Source organism: Gracilinanus agilis, chromosome 6, assembly GCF_016433145.1.
Source record: "Gracilinanus agilis isolate LMUSP501 chromosome 6, AgileGrace, whole genome shotgun sequence".
NCBI lineage: Eukaryota > Metazoa > Chordata > Mammalia > Didelphimorphia > Didelphidae > Gracilinanus > Gracilinanus agilis.
This window is the reverse complement of record NC_058135.1, coordinates 92,544,205-92,562,041: the sequence shown is the minus strand read 5'-3', so window position 1 is coordinate 92,562,041 and position 17,837 is coordinate 92,544,205. Positions and strand designations below refer to the sequence as shown.

General features: G+C 38.4%; 1 protein-coding gene across 1 annotated transcript in view; it reads left to right on the top strand.

Annotated features, from left to right (window-relative positions):
- Positions 1 to 17,623, top strand: part of GALNT7 (polypeptide N-acetylgalactosaminyltransferase 7) — a 69,561-nt gene extending 51,938 nt beyond the window's left edge. The window contains exons 4-6 of the mRNA XM_044681674.1: positions 10,680 to 10,846; positions 16,408 to 16,538; positions 16,816 to 17,623. Coding sequence (XP_044537609.1) covers positions 10,680 to 10,846; positions 16,408 to 16,538; positions 16,816 to 16,899 — 382 coding nt within the window. The 3' untranslated portion in view covers positions 16,900 to 17,623. The remainder of the gene's footprint in view (positions 1 to 10,679; positions 10,847 to 16,407; positions 16,539 to 16,815) is intronic.
- The last annotated feature ends 214 nt before the right edge of the window (positions 17,624 to 17,837 follow it).

Here is a 17,837-nt window from a genome sequence, read left to right as displayed (position 1 = left end):
AGAAGAGAGAAAGTGGGGATTCGAGTTTCTTTTTAAAAACTCTAATAAAAACTGTTTTTATAGGAATGGGGGGGGGGAATAAAATAATTGTTTAAAGCATCAGGGAGCCACTGAAGATTCTGAAGTCTGATGATGGGATCAGATCCAGGTTTCCATCATCTCTGTTTGGCAGCTCTAGATCACCGGGAATGCCGAGAAGTAGACACAGGCCTTGACATCCAGAAACTTATGCAAGACTTTATAACCGACGTCGGGGAAACTTGGTCTGGGGGGAGAATTTTCCTTTCACCTAGAATTGTAAGCTTCTAGGAAAGGGAACCGGCAGAGCTGATGGACCGTCTCTGCCAGTTCCGTTTCCTAGAAGCTTATGAGATCGCCTCCATCAGCTCTGCCCATTTTGCAGATAAGAAAAGGGAGTCCTGGAGAAAGGTTTGAGTGAGGAATTACACTTGGATTCTACATGCCTCAATGATCTAGCCACTGGATGTCAGCACTGTCCTACCTCAGAACCAAGGATGGCTGGGGTTGGGGTTGGGGTTGGTTTGGATTTGTGTGTGTGTGTGTGTGTGTGTGTGTGTGTGTGTATGGGGGTGGGGGGTGGTTGTTGGTTCATTTGGCTGGTTCTTTGTTCTGTGTCCTGAGATGGGCACAAAAAAATGGTTTGGGAAGGGAGATAAAGATTAAGAGTTTTCCACTAACTTATGTATAAATCTGTTATTAGAATAAAATAAAGATAAAACGAAAAAAAATTTTTTTTTCTACTGACCACTATTCAAATGTAATAATGGCCATTTTAAAGGCCAATTTCTTTTCCCACCTGAGGATTTTACTGCTTCTAGAATAGTTACCAGGGTGCCTTCCTCTGTACCCCATTCACCCCAATAGCTTTTTTTTATTAATTAAAATTTTAAGAACCCTTACTTCCATCTTGGAATTAATACTATGAATTTGTTCTAAGGCAGAAGAACGGTAAGGGTTAGGCGATGGGGGTTAAGTGACTTGCCCAGGGTCACACAGCTGGGAGGTGTCTGAGACCAGATTGGAACCCAGGACCTCCCATCTCTAGACCTGACTCTCCATCCACTGAGCTACCCAGCTGCCCCCTCACCCCAACAGTCTTAAATTTCATTTTGTGAGGTAAGATTAAAGGGAGAAATTTCCCCAAAGGATTCTTTCACTGAGCCTCCCTAGAACTATCTCTGAAGGGAAACAACGCCTTTAGGAAAAGCATATTGTTTTATGAGAGATACATGCAGATAGATTATGTACATGGTTGATGAGAACACTTTGTGACAGCTGTGCTCCGCTGCCTTAAATTGGGAAGGAAGCCTGCTCTATTTTGGATCTGCAGAGATCGTTAAATTTGTAGCTTAGCATCCAAATCTGGCATGGCTTTATGTCAAAACTAGAGATGGTTAAAAAAAAAAAAAGTTGAAGTTGAAAGAGTGTTAGTTTATGCCTTGTGCGTATTTTGTAATGCTTGGTTTTGAAACAGAGTTTTAAAAGTGTTTTAAAGATGTTGTGTAAAAAAAAAGAAAAAATATATCCATTGCATTCCTTATTCTTGTCTCTCAGCCGCTAAGTACACAACATCTGAGGCTTACAGATACCATGAAATACGGGAGATTTACTTTGAAAATAAGAATATGGCTTTAGTTAGAGGTGCCTATTATCCTGGTGTGAATCCGAGGCCATTTATTTTGTGAGGAGGGGGAAGGCAGTGCTGGGAGATAAGCGAGCGAGATGTGCGTGTGTGTGCATTTGTCTCAAACGCCCATCCATCAAAATATGTACAGAAGTTTGTTTTAGGTGCTGGGAAATTTTGCCTTTAAAAATAACTTTATTAATCTCTGCTGTCCTTGATGGGAGAGAGCCCAAAATGTATTTCATGCAGCGTTGCTCTCTGTTGAAAGCTCTTATGTAGCAAGCAGAAATTTGTCATAAATCTACACCACCAATGCACCCATATTTTTCTCATTCTCAGTTCAGTTTCGGTTGATCTTCTTTCCCAGAGTTCACTTTGCTACGAATCATGAAGTTGAGAGGGTGGGAGAAATCTTTAGTCAATGGATTCTGGCATCACCTCCCTTCAATACCAAGCAAACCTGTATTTCAGAATCCATACCAATGCTATCTCACAGATTTTTTTTTTCATTCAAAAACATTGCATTTTGGACTCCTCTTCTTTACCACTAACCACCTCCAAAGACGCCTGCCCCAGTGAGAGAATTTAAGAAGCCAAAAACATAAGATATTTAGCCGTAACAAAGTGTGTCATCCTATTGTCAGTGTCCAACAGATCAGTCCACCACATTCAGCCAGTGGAGAAATTTCTGTAGCCAAGAATTTGCTGAATCACCTCTCCTTCATTATGCTAAGGATTAGGTTGTCTGGTGTTTGGAGTCAGAAAATAGCTAGAGCAGAATTCTCTGAAACCATCGTGTAAACAAGCCCAGGATTGGGGCGTGAGGAAATCACTGCCAAACTTCAAAAAAATCAAAGCGTGAACAAGTAATTTTAATCAGCATTCAAATCCCAGACCCTGATGTTTATGCCACCCAAACAGGTGGTCCCTGTAAAATTGATAAATTTGAAAATGGGAGAGGAGCCAGTTGTATAAAAATGCCCTTTTTGGGGTGGCAAAGAATTGGAAACTGAGAGAATGGCTGAACAAATTGTGGTATCTGATAGGTGATGGAATACTGTTGTGCTGAAAGGAATGATGAACTGGAGGATTTCAGAAAGAGCTGGAAAGACCTCTATGAAATGATGCAGAGTGAAATAAGCAGAACCAGGAGAGCATTATACACAGTAACTGAAATATTGTGGGAGGATCAAATATAATAGACTTTGCTACTAAAAGCAATGCAATGATCCAAGACAATTCTGAGAGACTTATGAAAAAGAATGCTGTCTACCTCTAGAGAAAGAACTCTTGGAGCAGATAAAAGCATATGACTTATGCCTTGTTTATTTAGGTATAGGATTTGAGGTTGTGGTTTTATAAGATTATTCACTTATAAAAATTCAGAGTATGGAAATATATTTTGTGTGATAATATATGTATAACCCAGATTGAATTACTTGTCTACTTTGGGAGTGGGGAGGGAAGAAGGGAAGGAGACAATATGGATCCATATAACTTCAGAAAAATGTAGAAATTTATTTTTTAAAAATTTTAATTAATAAATTTGGAAGTGACCATTTTACAAGCTGGTTTTTTCATATAGACATTTGCCTTCCCAATTAAATGATAAATGTTTTCTTAAATATTAATTTAATATTAAATCCAATTTTGTTTATTATTACTATTATTGTTAAAGCCAAAATTAAGTAAAGCTAGTTGGCATAGTATATAGAACACTGGACTTAAGTTTGAATCCTGCCTTGGATTCTTATTAGCTATGAAGATTAAAATTAATATACAAGAACTAAGTATTATATTTTTAACCTTTATTAATAATAACTAAAGTAAAAAGCTACCTAAACCACCCAGCCCTTTCACAAAAGAAGAAGGTGAGAGGGAGGAGCTACAGAACTTATAAAACAATAACGTGACCATGCAAATGTGAAGGCGCAGGAGAGATTAAAGGGAATTTTGGGAAATAATAAGGGACTTCTGGGGGATGAAATCCAAAAGTTCAAAATCTCCATTTATACATGACCCAGGGCAAGTCACGTAAGTTCTCCCAGCCTCAGTTTCCGCATATGTATAATGGTGATGATAATAGAATCTATTTCACAAGATTATTAGGAAGTTCAAGTGAAATAATATTTGTAAATCATGTCTTTAAAAATGACATAAACGTTAGCTATTGTTATTTGTGATGATAATATCAGTAGCCTTTTTGTAGTACCTATTGTGTGCTTCACACTATACTAAGCTCTTTCTAAGTATTTTTAATCCTTACAACAACCCAGGGAGTTAAGTGCTGTTTCATCCCCATTTTAAAGGAAGCACCCAGAGGCAAAGTGACTTGCCCAGAGTCACACAGCTTGCATGTCTGAAGCTGGATTTGAACACAAGTACTCATAGCTTCTGGTCCAGCACTCTATCCATTGCTGCATCTAAATGATGGCGATGATGATAATAGATTCCTTGAACCTTACCCTGACAATATTTGGGAGACATTTAGAACCATTGAACACCAAAACAGATCTCAGAGCCCTAAAAGACTGGTCAGCCCATCCCCAAACGAGCATCCCCTCTACATTATACCCAATGATAATCTCCAAAAGAGGAGGAACCCCACTATCTCCCAGACCCTTATAATGGATTCCACTTTGGGAGAGCTCTAAATAGGGGGACGTTTTTTCAGTTTACCTTGTTCATAGTACTCTGGAGCTGATAGACAAGTGATAGACCATTCAGCATTTTAGCTCATTCCCCTGAGCCTCCTTTCCTCTAGAAAGAACATTCTCAGTTTCTTCAAGAAATGTAGACATAGCCCAAACTGGAGGGCTTTGGGGATTCTGGTGGCTCTTCTTGGAGCCCTCTCCGGCAGCCTAGAGGCAGCTGGTGGTGCAGTGGACAGAGCACCACGTCTGGAGTCGGGAAGACCTGAACTCCAATATGGCCTCAGACACTGACTAGCTGCAAATCCACCTGCCTCCATTTCCCCAACTATAACACGGAAACAGTAATAGCACTTCCCCTCCCCACCAGCATCAAGGGCAAATTAGATATTTGTAAAATGCTATGGCACATTGATAATTAATAATTATTTATTATTTATCAATAGTATAATTATTGATGTGGTTATTAATAATTAATAATCATTAATTCCTCAAATGTGGAACCCAGAACTGCATGTAGTACTGTATATGTGGTCTGGCTAATTAATTGGTATCATTAATGTCTCCTCCCCAATCCTTTTTCCTGTGTCTCTCAACACAGCCCGATTGCAGGGTTACAGAGCATCTGGAGTAACTCAGGAATCAATATCTCTGACTTGAGCTAAGCGGAATAAACAAAATAGGAGGGAGCCCTTTAGCATGTACTTGTGCAACATGGTGGCTTTTGGCTTCCGTGACCAAATTATTATCGTTGTCAAGTCATTTGGGGGTTGGCCAACTCTCGCTGACCCCATCTGGGCTTTTCTTGGCAAAGATACTGCACTGGTTTGCCATTTCTTTCTCTGCCTCATTTTACAGATGAGGAAACTGAGGCAAACAGGATTAAGTGACTTGCCCGAAGTCAGATTTGAATTCAGAGACATGCGTCTTCCTGACTCGAGGCACTGCACCACCCAGCTCTCTTCCATGGCTAAATAAGTCCCCCTTCATCAGGGGCTTATTTGATCCCGTTTCTGCCTTTCAGTTCGGGGTTCATTCTGTCTTCTTCTTGCACTAAGCTTCCCTGCAGAGCTCTAATCAGGCATATCTGTTCAAAATGGGACGAAACTGCCCTACTTAGAGTCACAGAAAAAAAAAAGCAACTGAAGGATACAATTTCTGATAACTGGGTTTAAAGGATACAGGGATGCCCCAAATAAGGCATTTTCTCAAGGAGGTTATTTGGTTAGATACATGGTAGCCTGGGAGGCCCAAGTCACAGTCTGGGCTCTGTTTAGCTCTTGCTTTCCTCAGTCAGGGCTCACTGTATCCTTCTGTATCCGAGGAGCAGAAGGGCAGAACAAAGACCAAAGTGAAGTAGCAAGCAAGCAGATTCCTTTTCTTTTTTACTAATTCAAAGATATAGATGGCCAAAGAGCCATCTGAATTACGAGGAAGCAGATTTCTTTTTAATTCAGATTTTTTATTTTTTCCAGTTACACATTATAATCATTTTCACCAGATGTTTTTATTGTAAATATTTAAATTTCATTTTTATTTTATTATTTATTTAAATGTTGTATAAAGTATGAAATCCAAACCGTCTCCCTCCCTCCTTTCCCTCTCCTCCCACTCAGAGATGGTAACCAATTTGATCTGGGCCATACATGTATTGGGATGCAAAACATATTTCCATATTGGCCATTGTTTTAAATGTGCCCTCATACAAAATCAAAACCTCAAAATAAAACAATAAATAAACGGATGGGAAAGACAGTATAAGTTGATCTTCAAAGGAAGTAGATTTCTAATCAATGGAAGGAATGCTTTTCTAATAGCTAACCCATAATTGGAGTAGGCTAGTGAGCCTCCCATCACTTTCAGTATTCAGGCAGTTGTGAATGGTAATGACCACTGTTGGTCCCCAAAACCTTAAACCCTTCCCTTCTGTCTGAGTATCAGTTCTAAGACAGAAGAGGGGTCACTAAGGGCTAGGCAGTCGGGGTTGAGTGACTTACCCAGAGTCACCCAGCTGGGAAGTGTCTGAGGTCAGATTTGAAGCCAGGACCTCCCGACTCCAGGTTGGACCGTCTATCCCCTGAACCACCCCACTGCCCCTATAGCTTAGAGAGTTACCTGAAGCCCTGAGGGGTTAAATGGTTTGTCTGTGGTCATACAACTACTACCTGGTCTCTTGAATTCAACTTTTACCCTTATGTTTACCAATGGAGGCAGCAAAAATAGTTAAATTATGATGTCCCACAGTCATAAATTTCCTAAGTAAATGTTGGCACCTAAACTCAAAAAGGCCACGTCTTTGGCATTAAGGACTTATCTCCTATCCACCCTAAGAGCCCCTCTCCCTCTTTAAATCAGGTTCTATTCAGTACTCACCCGGATCCCTTCTAGAATCTCCTCCTCCCCATTTAATTTTAATTCTAGTTTATTTTGATTTCTTATGGAACAGTCCTGTGATATTGTATATGGCATGGAGACAGAGAGCAGTATTCTCACAGAAGAATCAGAATTACAAATGGCCCAAAAAGCTGTGAAAAAAACATATTTCACGTATAAAGATGTTGCCTCTGGTTATCCCCAAAGGACTTGCTTTTGAGAAGCAACCCACCAGGCATAGTAGGATGGAAAGAGCCCCTTATTTGGGGTCGGATGACCTGGGTTCAAGTCCTAGCATTTCCAGTTACTCCATGAGATTCTGGACAAATCACAACATTTCAGGGGTCTTCATCACCTCTTCTGGAGAGTGAAGGGATTGGCCCTCTGGGGTTCCTTTCAGCTTTAAGTCTTATCATCCCACAGTCCTACATGTCATCAGAAAATGAGACGGGGCAGCCTATGTATAGGGGGAAAGAACAGATGGGCAGCCCAAGGGCAACCCCAGCTCCCTCGAGCTTGGCAGGGAACCCCAGTGGGCCGCCAGCACCAGCGGTCTATTCTCTCCTGAGGATTTGTGGAAAGACCAGGAATTGCAGGATGTGAGCAATGGGTGGAAGAGCTGTCGTGTTCTACTTGGGTCAGTGCCAGCAGTGACCGCCCAGATAACAGCTTTCCTTAGAGCAGTTTTAAGAGGCCATACAAAGACGGCATAGAGTGCCGGGTCTGGAGTTGGGAGAACCTGGGTTCAATTTCCTCTTCCTAGCTGTGTGACCCTGGACAAATCACTCAACCCCCAATGCCTAGCCCTTAACCATCTTCTGCCAGCAATAGATGGATCTAAGACTGAAAGTAAGATTTTTTTTTAAGATGCTGTACAAAGAATGTTTAAATATGAACATCAGAAAAAAAGGATTGGAGAGGAGAGAGAGGAACTGGAGGAAGAAATAGAGATGTAACAGACATTTGGATTGTGTGGAAGTCCTAATTTCAGTACCGTTTATTGTGGAGTATAAATCAACCTGGAATGTAGATTGAACTGATTTTTTTCTATTTAAAATTTCATTTTTAACCTAAATTTTCAGTCTCATATGATGCTGGCCCAGTGCCCACTCTCAGCAATTATAGTCAACAAAAGTTTCCAAACACACCCCCTCCTTCAGCTTCTTTTTATGTTTTGGTGTTCCCTCCAGTAGATTGTGAGCTCCTTGAGGGCAGGGAATGACTCTTGCTTTTCTTTGTGTTTCTAATAAAGAGATCTGTCTCTCTCTATCTATCTCTCTCCTTTTCTCTTTCATTTCTCTCCAACATTACAAATAAAAAAGAAATATAAATTCCTTGTACTGAGTATACATAGTCAAGCAAAGCAGTCTCTTATTGGCTGTGTTCTAAAGATAATTCTGCGCCTTAAATCCATCACCAATCCCATATTTCATCATCTGTCCTCCAAGATGCTGGCTAGTCATTTCATTGGAAAGGACATAAAATAGATTTTCATTTTTAAAAAAATGTTAACACTTTAAAAAGTAGAGTTGGAGGCTGTAGAATGGTACTTTCAGGAAAGGTCACTATCTTTAGTTTTACTTAATTGTTAATTAGTTTACTTAATTGTTTACTTTCTCACATGAGAGCCCTGACAGGGTGAGGGATAATCTGGAAATGTTTGTAATGGAAAAACAAACACATCAACAAAGTTTTTCTTTTTAACCCTTCTCTTCCCAACTTAGAATCAATATTTTGCATTGGTTTAAAAGCAGAAGAGTGGTAAGGCTTAGGCAATGGAGATTAAGTAACTTGCCCAGGGTCACGCAGCTAGGAAGTGTCTGAGGTTAGATATGAACTCCCTCCCCCCCCAGACCTGGCTCTCTGTCCACTAAGCCTCCTCGCTGCCCACCCCCTTTTTTTAAAAGAGAATAAAATAAGACATATTGAGGAAATGTGAGCTTTTGCATGTTATCAGTGATTTTGTATGAGAAATGACTTGCATAGACTAGGAATTTAATAAAGAAATTACCTATTTGGGAGGAGGGGAAAAAAACTGATATAGTTGAGAGGTGATTGAGTGCCTGGATCAGTGATTAGAGAAAACAGTATGGATAAGAGACATTTTGTAGAATTAGAATTGATAAGATCTGGCCACTGATTGGATATGGTGTAAAAGATGACTAGAAAGCAGGTGATGGGGTAATGATTCTACACAGGCTGTATCAAGAAGGGCAACTAAATACATTGGAAAAATCAGAAAAGAGAGTAGCACTGAAACCAAGAACAGAAAAACTACAAAAGAGGAAAGGTGGTCAGTAATGTCAAAGAGCAAGGAGGATATTTCTCTAAAGAAATAATTCTATTCTGTGAGCAAGTCTGAATTATTATTATTCACGCTTTGACAGTTCACTAAAAAAGATGCAATTTAGAGCAAGAACAAAAGAAATCCCAATTCCTGGGAAGAAGTTAAGAGCCTTCTTTCATTAAATTTCCAGTGTTCTCAGGCTGTGATGACTCTAACCCTGTTTTCAGCTCTGCTTTGGACTTGCGCTTCTGTCTATTTGCCACTTCAGCCTGCTTTATTAGAGAATTTTAAATTAAAACTCCAGTTTGTCAGCAAAAGATGCTTGCTCCCTTTCACTACCTCTGGATAGCTATACAGTGCCTGCAAAAGAAATTTGGCTTTCTGTTGCTCAAAACTTCCATCACCATTCAAAGCAGTTCTCTGAGACTGCACCAAACCCCAAGGATATTAACTTATAATAAGGAAGAGAAAGTTCCACTCATTCCTCTTTTCTTTGAAACTCCCAATTTGTACATTGAATCGTTAAAAGATTATTTAAACAACATTGCAATCCCAAGCAGTTTAGAATGTGGTTCAAAATCAGGTCAACCAGTTTCCTTTCATCTTTCTGAACATTTTAGCCATATTTGAACACAAAGGAAGTTTGTTTTGTCTTTTTTTTTTTTTTTAACAAAGTTGCACAGTGGTTTCCTCACAGCAAGTTAAACATATACTCTATATGGCTCAATACTCTCTTCCTCCTCTTGCTTAAGTTCAGAAACAGAAAAACAAAATGATTGAAGTTCTATCTCAGGTCATATAAAATGGTATCAATTGATATGGAAAAGCACTGAAAAATTATTATAAAAGTATCCCCAACCATCAGGAGTTGGGGACACTAAATAGCCCTTTCTTAAGGAATTTCACCAGTTAGTGCTCTTTAATGATCAGGAATTAACTCTGGGAGTGCTTTATTTCACTTTAGATCTCTCTGTCTCTGTCTCTCTCCACCACCACCCCCTTCCCCTGTCTCTGTCTCTTTCTCAGTCTGCTGTCTCTCTTTTTTTCTCTCTCTCTACCCCCTCTCTCTCTGCCTTTCGGTCTCTTTCCCTCTCTCTATCTCTGCCTCTCTCATCCTCTTTCTATCGCTATCTATCCTCCTCTCTCACTTTCTCTCTTTCCCTCTCTGTCTCTTTCTCTCTTTTTTCTCTTTCTCCCCATTTCTCTGTCTGTCTGTCTCTGTCTCCCCCTTTCTCTCTGTCTCTCTCTCCCTCTCTTTTTTTCTCTCTTCTCTCTCTCTGTCTCTGTCTTTCTCTTTTTCTCTCTCTCCCCCTCTCTCTGTCTCTATCTCTCTCCCTCTCTTTCTCTCTCTCTTTCTCTCCCCCCCATCTGTCTCTCTGCCTCTGTCTTTCTCTTTTTCTCTCTCTTTTTCCCCCCTCTCTGTCTGTCTCTCTCTCTTTCTCTCTCCTCCCTCTCTATCTGTATGTCTATCTCTCTGTCTGTCTGTCTCGTTCTCCCCCACACACTTCTCTATCTCTCTTTCTCTTCCTGTTTTATTAAAACTGAAATGTTTTTATTTTGTTTACTCAGTGTTGTATATAGATAGACTCATCAATAGGACAGGATTTTTTACCAGTAAACATTATCTTTGTAAAATTGGAACTAGTGGACCTGTTGTGTTTGTACAGTTATAATTGACAATTATAGAATGCCTCTAAATAACCCGATTACAATCTTTTTACAGATGCAAGTATTGGCATTATGATGAAAACCTGCTCACTTCCAGTGTTGTCATTGTCTTCCATAATGAAGGATGGTCAACTCTCATGAGAACGGTTCACAGTGTAATTAAAAGGACACCAAGGAAATATTTGGCAGAAATTGTGTTAATTGATGATTTTAGTAATAAAGGTAATGAATTATAGAATTAACATTGTATTTTTCCCCTTCAAAATAGTTAATTGTCCAAATAATATTTAAAATGAGAGCTTAGAAATGTATTAGCTTTTCTAAGCCGTAGATTAATCCAAAAATGGAAGGAAGATCAATGGATTTTTGGAAAAAAAAATTTTTTAATTGAGATTTGAAAGGAAACTCTTAGAATCGTAGTGAGTCATTTGAGGTAGGTCAATTTAGGAAGTCTTTGAATCCCTCATTATTTTTAGCAGGAACAGACATTTGCCTCCATTTTTTGGCCTTAGAAATTAGTAATCAAGGAAATTTATTGAAGAGCTCAAAGATACTACTACCATCTCAGGTGTGTCATATTGATATGCTGACTCCATCCATAATTGCCAAAACAGAGATCCTGACCTGTTTCACTGCCTGGGAACTTGGCACTTGACTGATAAAATCTATTGAATTTGACAGGAAAAATGAATTTCTAGTCATGTGCATGAGAAGCTACTCTTAAAGGTCACTTTATTCTAAACTTGATTTAAGCTTTTAAATAAAATAAAAAGTTATCTGTTGTCTTTGGTGACGTCTTTCTCAGGAACTCTTTCTGAGAACAGATGCTGGTTAATCAGCTTTAATTAACTTTGATCAGTTTTGCAACAACAAAAATAAAGACTGATACAATGGTTTCCTAGATTTGGAGATTTGGTGTGTTGTTTTTTTTTTTTTTATGAGAACATTTTATTTCTGCCAATAACTGTTCTCAGGTATAAAACTGCATATGCATTCCAAACGCCAGAAATATAGAATTCTAATTCAAAACCAAACAAATATATCCTTGGCCTAAGTAAATAAATAAATCCAGAATCGTGTTTATGATTTTTTTTCCCTTTGTCCCTAAAGAGTTAAATGGGACTCTGGAAATTGACCAAGTTATCAATCCATTCAGCAGCCCCAAAATATTTTGTCCCTTCTCATACAATATACTTTGGGGCAAATAATCAATAAGCTGGTTTCCAATAAGATTTTTTCTCTGCCCAGAATTAGGGGTGCCGTGTGATGAAATTTTAAAATATTGGTCAAATGGTGCGAGCATGAAAACATAATTCATAAATATAGACAAACTGATAGTAAGTATCCGATGTAGAGAGAACGTTGCTAGATGCTTCAAGGGGAACAAATCTTAGGCAAGCCCAAGTCCTGACTCAAGTCTAGAAAAGCTTGGCAACACCTTTCTCCAATATTTGAATTTAACCACTCCCACAACAAGGGCAGCCCGTTGGTTAGGGGCTTGTTTAGTCCCCGGCTTTTCTGTAAAGTAGCAATCACAACCCTGATGGTTGTCTCATGTGGGTACCACCAAACAGAAGGAAACAGAAACATGGCCTGCCCACTTCCTTCCTCCCCTGCCTTTGTGTAACTAATTCTCAGTTTTTGAAATCTGCCTGTAAGAACCTTCTGTGTTTTTTCAAAGTACAGTGACAGCAAATGCTTTTAACTTAGAATATTGTCATTTGGTCATCAGCAAAGGGGTCCTCAGTAAGAGTAGAATCATTGTCTTAGACAACAATTTTTTTTGGAAAATGTGTTTAAAGATTATAGAAAGGGGCAGCTGGGTAGCTCAGTGGAGTGAGAGCCAGGCCTAGAGACGGGAGGTCCTAGGTTCAAACCCGGCCTCAGCCACTTCCCAGCTGTGTGACCCTGGGCAAGTCACTTGACCCCCATTGCCTACCCTTACCACTCTTCCACCTATGAGACAATACACAGAAGTACAAGGGTTTAAAAAAAAAAGATTATAGAAAGTATAAAAATAAGTACACAAAAATAACAATAAAGCTTCGAAGTACCACCTTTTAAAGATTAAACAGATTTGACAAGTCCTTTTTGCTAATAAATGCATAGAAAGAGCATCCTAAAAGGAAAAAGAAGAAACATTTTTAAAAATCATGACATGAAAGGAGAAGGAGCACAGTAATCTGCAGGGGGTGGTGGATTTTTTTTTATCCTATTTCAAGTGTAAAGTTTTACAATAAGACATTTTACTGGAATTTTTTAATTTAGTGGAGTTTTTTCTTTAGAATATACCTAAGAAACAACATAGCATGGTGGATAGAGAACAGACTTTGAAGCCAAGAAGACCTGGGTTCAAACCTCACTACTGGCTGTGTGATCCTGGGTGTCTCTGGGAAAGTCATTGAGCCCTTCAATAAGGTTCTAAGATTATAAATTATTTTTTAACGTTATATATAACTATATCAGTTATAAAAAAAAAAAGGTGCCATATAGATGGAGTTTCCTCTTCTGGGAGTGCCTTAAACCAATGAAGTCACAGACCCCGGCCCTATCTCCTAATATGAAGACATTCTTTGAACAAAGCTCAGAATGCATAGACTTCAGAGTATTCAGAAGCTACTTTTTTTTTTTTTTTTTTTGGGCAAATCTCTGTGCTGTATTTCTGTTTTGATTCTTACCAGAAGAGCACGAGATTTTAAGTTTATTTTCCAATTAAAAAAAAAAACTTTTAGAACTGAAGATCTGGGGTGGAAGGAGAGGTGGCACAGTGGCTAGAACATGAAGAGGACCTGGATTCAAATGGGGCCGCAGACATTTCCTAGTTGTGTGAACCTGGGCAAGTCATTTATCCCAATGTGCCTCACCCTTTCTTTTCTGTCTTAGAACTGTTAATGGGTCTAAAAGTAAGGATAAACAAAAAAGCAGAAGCTCCTATGTCTATTAAGTACCAGTACTTAATTTATCAGATTTTAATGAAAAGTTGCTTTTTATTTACATTATTGGATTCATAAAATAGCCCTTTTCTTTAAGAGTTTGTTATATACTCTTCCTTCTAGACCATTCCTCCACATCTATTCCTTAATGACTTTCCCTATTTTTAAAGTTTCTTTTCTTTTTTTTTCTGTTTATTCCACTTGTCCTCCCTCCATCTATTGACTTATAGGTCTCAGAATCATAATTGCCAAGATGGAAGGCTATTTATTTAGGCCAACAGCCTTCAGTGGTTTAGTCATTTCAGTGGTGTCTGACTCTTTAACCTTTTGTGGGATTTTCTTGGCAAAGATCTTGGAGTCATTTGCCATTTCCTTCTCCAGCTCATTTTACAGAGGAGGAAACTGAGGCAATTGGGGTTAAATGACTTGCCTAGGATCACACAGCTAGTAAGTGTCTGAGGCCAGACTTGAACTCCAAGACATGAGCCTTCCTGACTCCAATTCTCTACCCACTGAGCCATCCACTTGTCCCATCAGCATCCTTCTAAAGATGTGGCACCTAGACTTCTCTCTTCATGCCATCTCACCATAGCAGAGCAACCTGGGATTATCCCTCCTTAATCCTCTAGTATTTGGGGCTCCACTAACTTGATCACCAAAACTTCAAGATCTTTTTTCCAGACAAACAACTGTCTGATCATGTCAACCCATCCTGCACTTGAGAAATCTGGTGGTTTGTTGCTGCTTTTTTTACCCCAACTATAAAACATAATTCTGTTAAATTTCACCGTATTAGATCTAGCCTAAAGTTCTAGCCCAGTGATTCCCAAAGTGGGCACCACCGCCCCCTGGTGGGTGCTGCAGCAATCCAGAAGTGCAGTGATGGCCACAGTTGCATTTATCTTTCCTATTAATTGCTATTAAAATTTTTTAAAAAATTAATTTCCAGGGCGCCAAGTAATATTTTTTCTGGAAACGGGGCAGTAGGCCAAAAAAGTTTGGGAACCACTGATCTAGCCTGTCAAGATCATCTGGGATCCTGACTGTCATCCTATATGTTCTCAAAATCTCTAGTTTTGTGCCATTTACACATTTTGTAAGTCTGTGCTCTGTGTCTTTATCCAAGTCATTGATTAAAACATGCAACAGCACTGATCTCGGTGGCATTCCATTGAATGCATCCTCCCAGCTGATACTGAACTATATACTACACATAGTAACCCTTTAATCTGTGTTTTGTTTTGTTTTTTCAATTGGATCATGGCCTGGAAATCATTAGACCCCACAGCTCATGTTTCATCCTGGGTCATGTTAGAATTTGAAGAATAGGCCCCTACCTCATAAGCTTAAGGACTATTTTTCTTGAATTCTCCCATAAGCTTTTTTTTTCAGGCAATAAAAGTTAAATATACATAAATTATTTATCAAAACAACTAGGGGATCTGAGGAAGGACATTAAATATTATATTTCTTTAATATAATAAATACTTCTTGAATTAGGTTAGAAAATAATTTCATTGATAGTCACTGGATTAAAAAAAATGTCAAAACCTTACAATAGATTTCCTTGGAGGGGGAAGGAATCAGTGCTAGAATTTTTTTTTACTTATATTCATTAAATGAGTGTTAACGAATCCATGTATTAATAGAAATCTTTAACTTCTTTAGTGTGAATACCTATATGTGGGCTTCTGTCTAGTAGGCTTTCTGAAAATGATCCAAGTAGCAGTTATGTATGCCCAGATTGATTTGCTCATTTAAGCACCAGCTCCTCTCTAAAAGTAGCTCTGTTTTTTGTGGTAGTCTATTTATGGGCCAATTTTTAGGCTCTTTTAAAACTGTGCCTCATTTTTTTGTGTCTGCAAACCAGCCACATTTGTAAAAGCTTCCAGAAATCAGTTGTGCCAATAGTCAGCCAATCACATGTGTGTGTAGAGATATAAACAAAAACTGTTTTTGTTCAGAAGGGAGTCATGATGGAAACATTGGCATAATGCAGTTAAACTTGTTGTAGCATACTAAGATTCTTCCACCAAATGCAGGCTTGTCGACATGCCAATACTTTCAGTGTGAAGGAAGTGATATATCTTCATTTTTACTCTTTTTCTCTTGGCCAGGGACCCCTTTATAGAATATTCTCATGTTACAGAAAACTACAATACTAGCTTTTGAAAAAAGTAATCCATCAAGGATCAGATTAGTGTAAACAGAGACCTAGGGAGAAACAATATAAAAGAGCTTAATAAAAAAAAAAAAATGACAAATTTAACAATTTTATAACTATAAATGTGAAGGGATTCAATTCCCCTAATAAAAAGAAAGATTGGAGAATGTGGGTCCAGAAAGTAATAGATAAATTCCCTACACCATAGTCATGAAGAAATACAATATGCATTCTGAAAAATCTTGAATTAATGTTTCTATCACAAAGCACTTCATATATATTATTCCCCAAAGCTTATTTAACTTCAATTTAACTTCAACTTCTTAACTGGCAAACATTAAATAAAATATTGATGATTTGTTTCACGTTCATTATTAGCCTTCTGCTTATTTTTTACTTTTGTTAAGCAAACTAATCCTATATAATGCATACTAAGTTGAGGTGTAATCAAATATATAACATTTCTGATTTTATGATTTTCCTTTTAAATCAAAACGGTAGACAATAACTTGGATTTTCTTGCAGCCTGAACAGTCTCCATCAAAGCTGTTATAGCTATAGTTCAATTACTCAAGCTGAATTTCCTGTGGCCTATCCACATTTCCTAGGAAAATGGTGTTGGAATTAACTCATGAAAACAAGCTTAACCAATAATATTTGGGTTTTTTTTTTCATTTTTTTCACAGCACACTTAAAAGAGAGGCTAGATGAGTACATTAAGCAGTGGAATGGTCTGGTGAAAGTATTTCGAAATGAGAGACGAGAAGGTTTAATTCAGGCTCGAAGTATTGGAGCACACAAGGCTAAACTGGGACAGGTAGGGAAAATTCCATGTATAACTTCTTCTCCCCTAAAGACCCTCTCACGTGGCTCAGGGAAGAAATCAGAGCTCTTTGGAAGTTCTCCATGTTAAAAAGTGTATGATGAAAACTATTTATTGTGCATGTCCAAGAAGGCTGCTTCATTTCAAAGTGTTTTAATAGACATCATGTGTATCCCAATTTAAGATAATACTATCTGTCTTTAGATGATGTGTGAAATGGTGCATATCCAGAAGTAATTAGTGTTCTCTCACTCCTCCTCTTTTTCTTAAGGTTCTGATATACCTCGATGCCCACTGCGAGGTGGCAGTAAACTGGTATGCACCACTCGTGGCTCCTATCTCTAAGGACAGGTAACAAACACTTCTGTTTTTATTTGTTCATTGGATTTTTTTTTCCTTTTGTTTAAAAGTAATCAGCCTCCTAGAGCTCAATTTGTTATGTCAGTTTGTCACAATTGTTGTCTTTTTATCCACTGGTATTTTTTTTTAGTAGAGATCATCCTAGTTAGGTATATAATGTCTGATATTTGAGATAAACTTAGAGATCCTCCCCAGGAAAGAATTAACCTGTGGTTGGGCAAATGAAGAGATCCTTTTCTTCATTTATAAATACTTTTGCCTACAAAATAATTTTAAATATTCCCATTTAAACTGAGGCAAGCATGAGAAAGATTTAAAATGACCGTGCCTTGAAATGAGCTTGTTTGTCTGGAGGTCAGACTACACTTTCCTTGATAAACTCTCATGTCCTCATAGAGAGGGAGAGGGAGAATGTGGCAGGAAACATAGGAACTCTTGGTGAGAAAACTCTTCCAATGCAGAGCTGAAATTCTTCTGCAAATTAAAAAGAACATCTTGGAGAATTACCTGAGACACTGAGAGGTAAAACAACTTACCTGAGGTCATTTAGTATGTCTCAGAGGGAAGATATGAACCCAGATGTTCCTGTTTCCAAGTTAAGCTCTTTAGTCTCTGTGTCATCCCTGCCTTTCTTAAGTTTGTATGCCCATTCTTTTATCTTCTTTTCAAATACCCCTTCTGCAGAAGGAAGGAAGGAAGGAAAGAAGGAAGGAAGGAAGGAAAGAAGGAAAGAAGGAAGGTAGAAAGGGAAAGAAATTTAACAAGAGTAAGGAAGGAAGGAAGAGAGAGAAAAGGAAGGAAGGAAAGAAGAAAGGAAAGAAGGGAGAGAGAGAAAATAGAAAGAAAGAAAGAAAGAAAGAAAGAAAGAAAGAAAGAAAGAAAGAAAGAAAGAAAGAAAGAAAGAAAGAAAGAAAGAAAGAAAGAAAAAGGAAG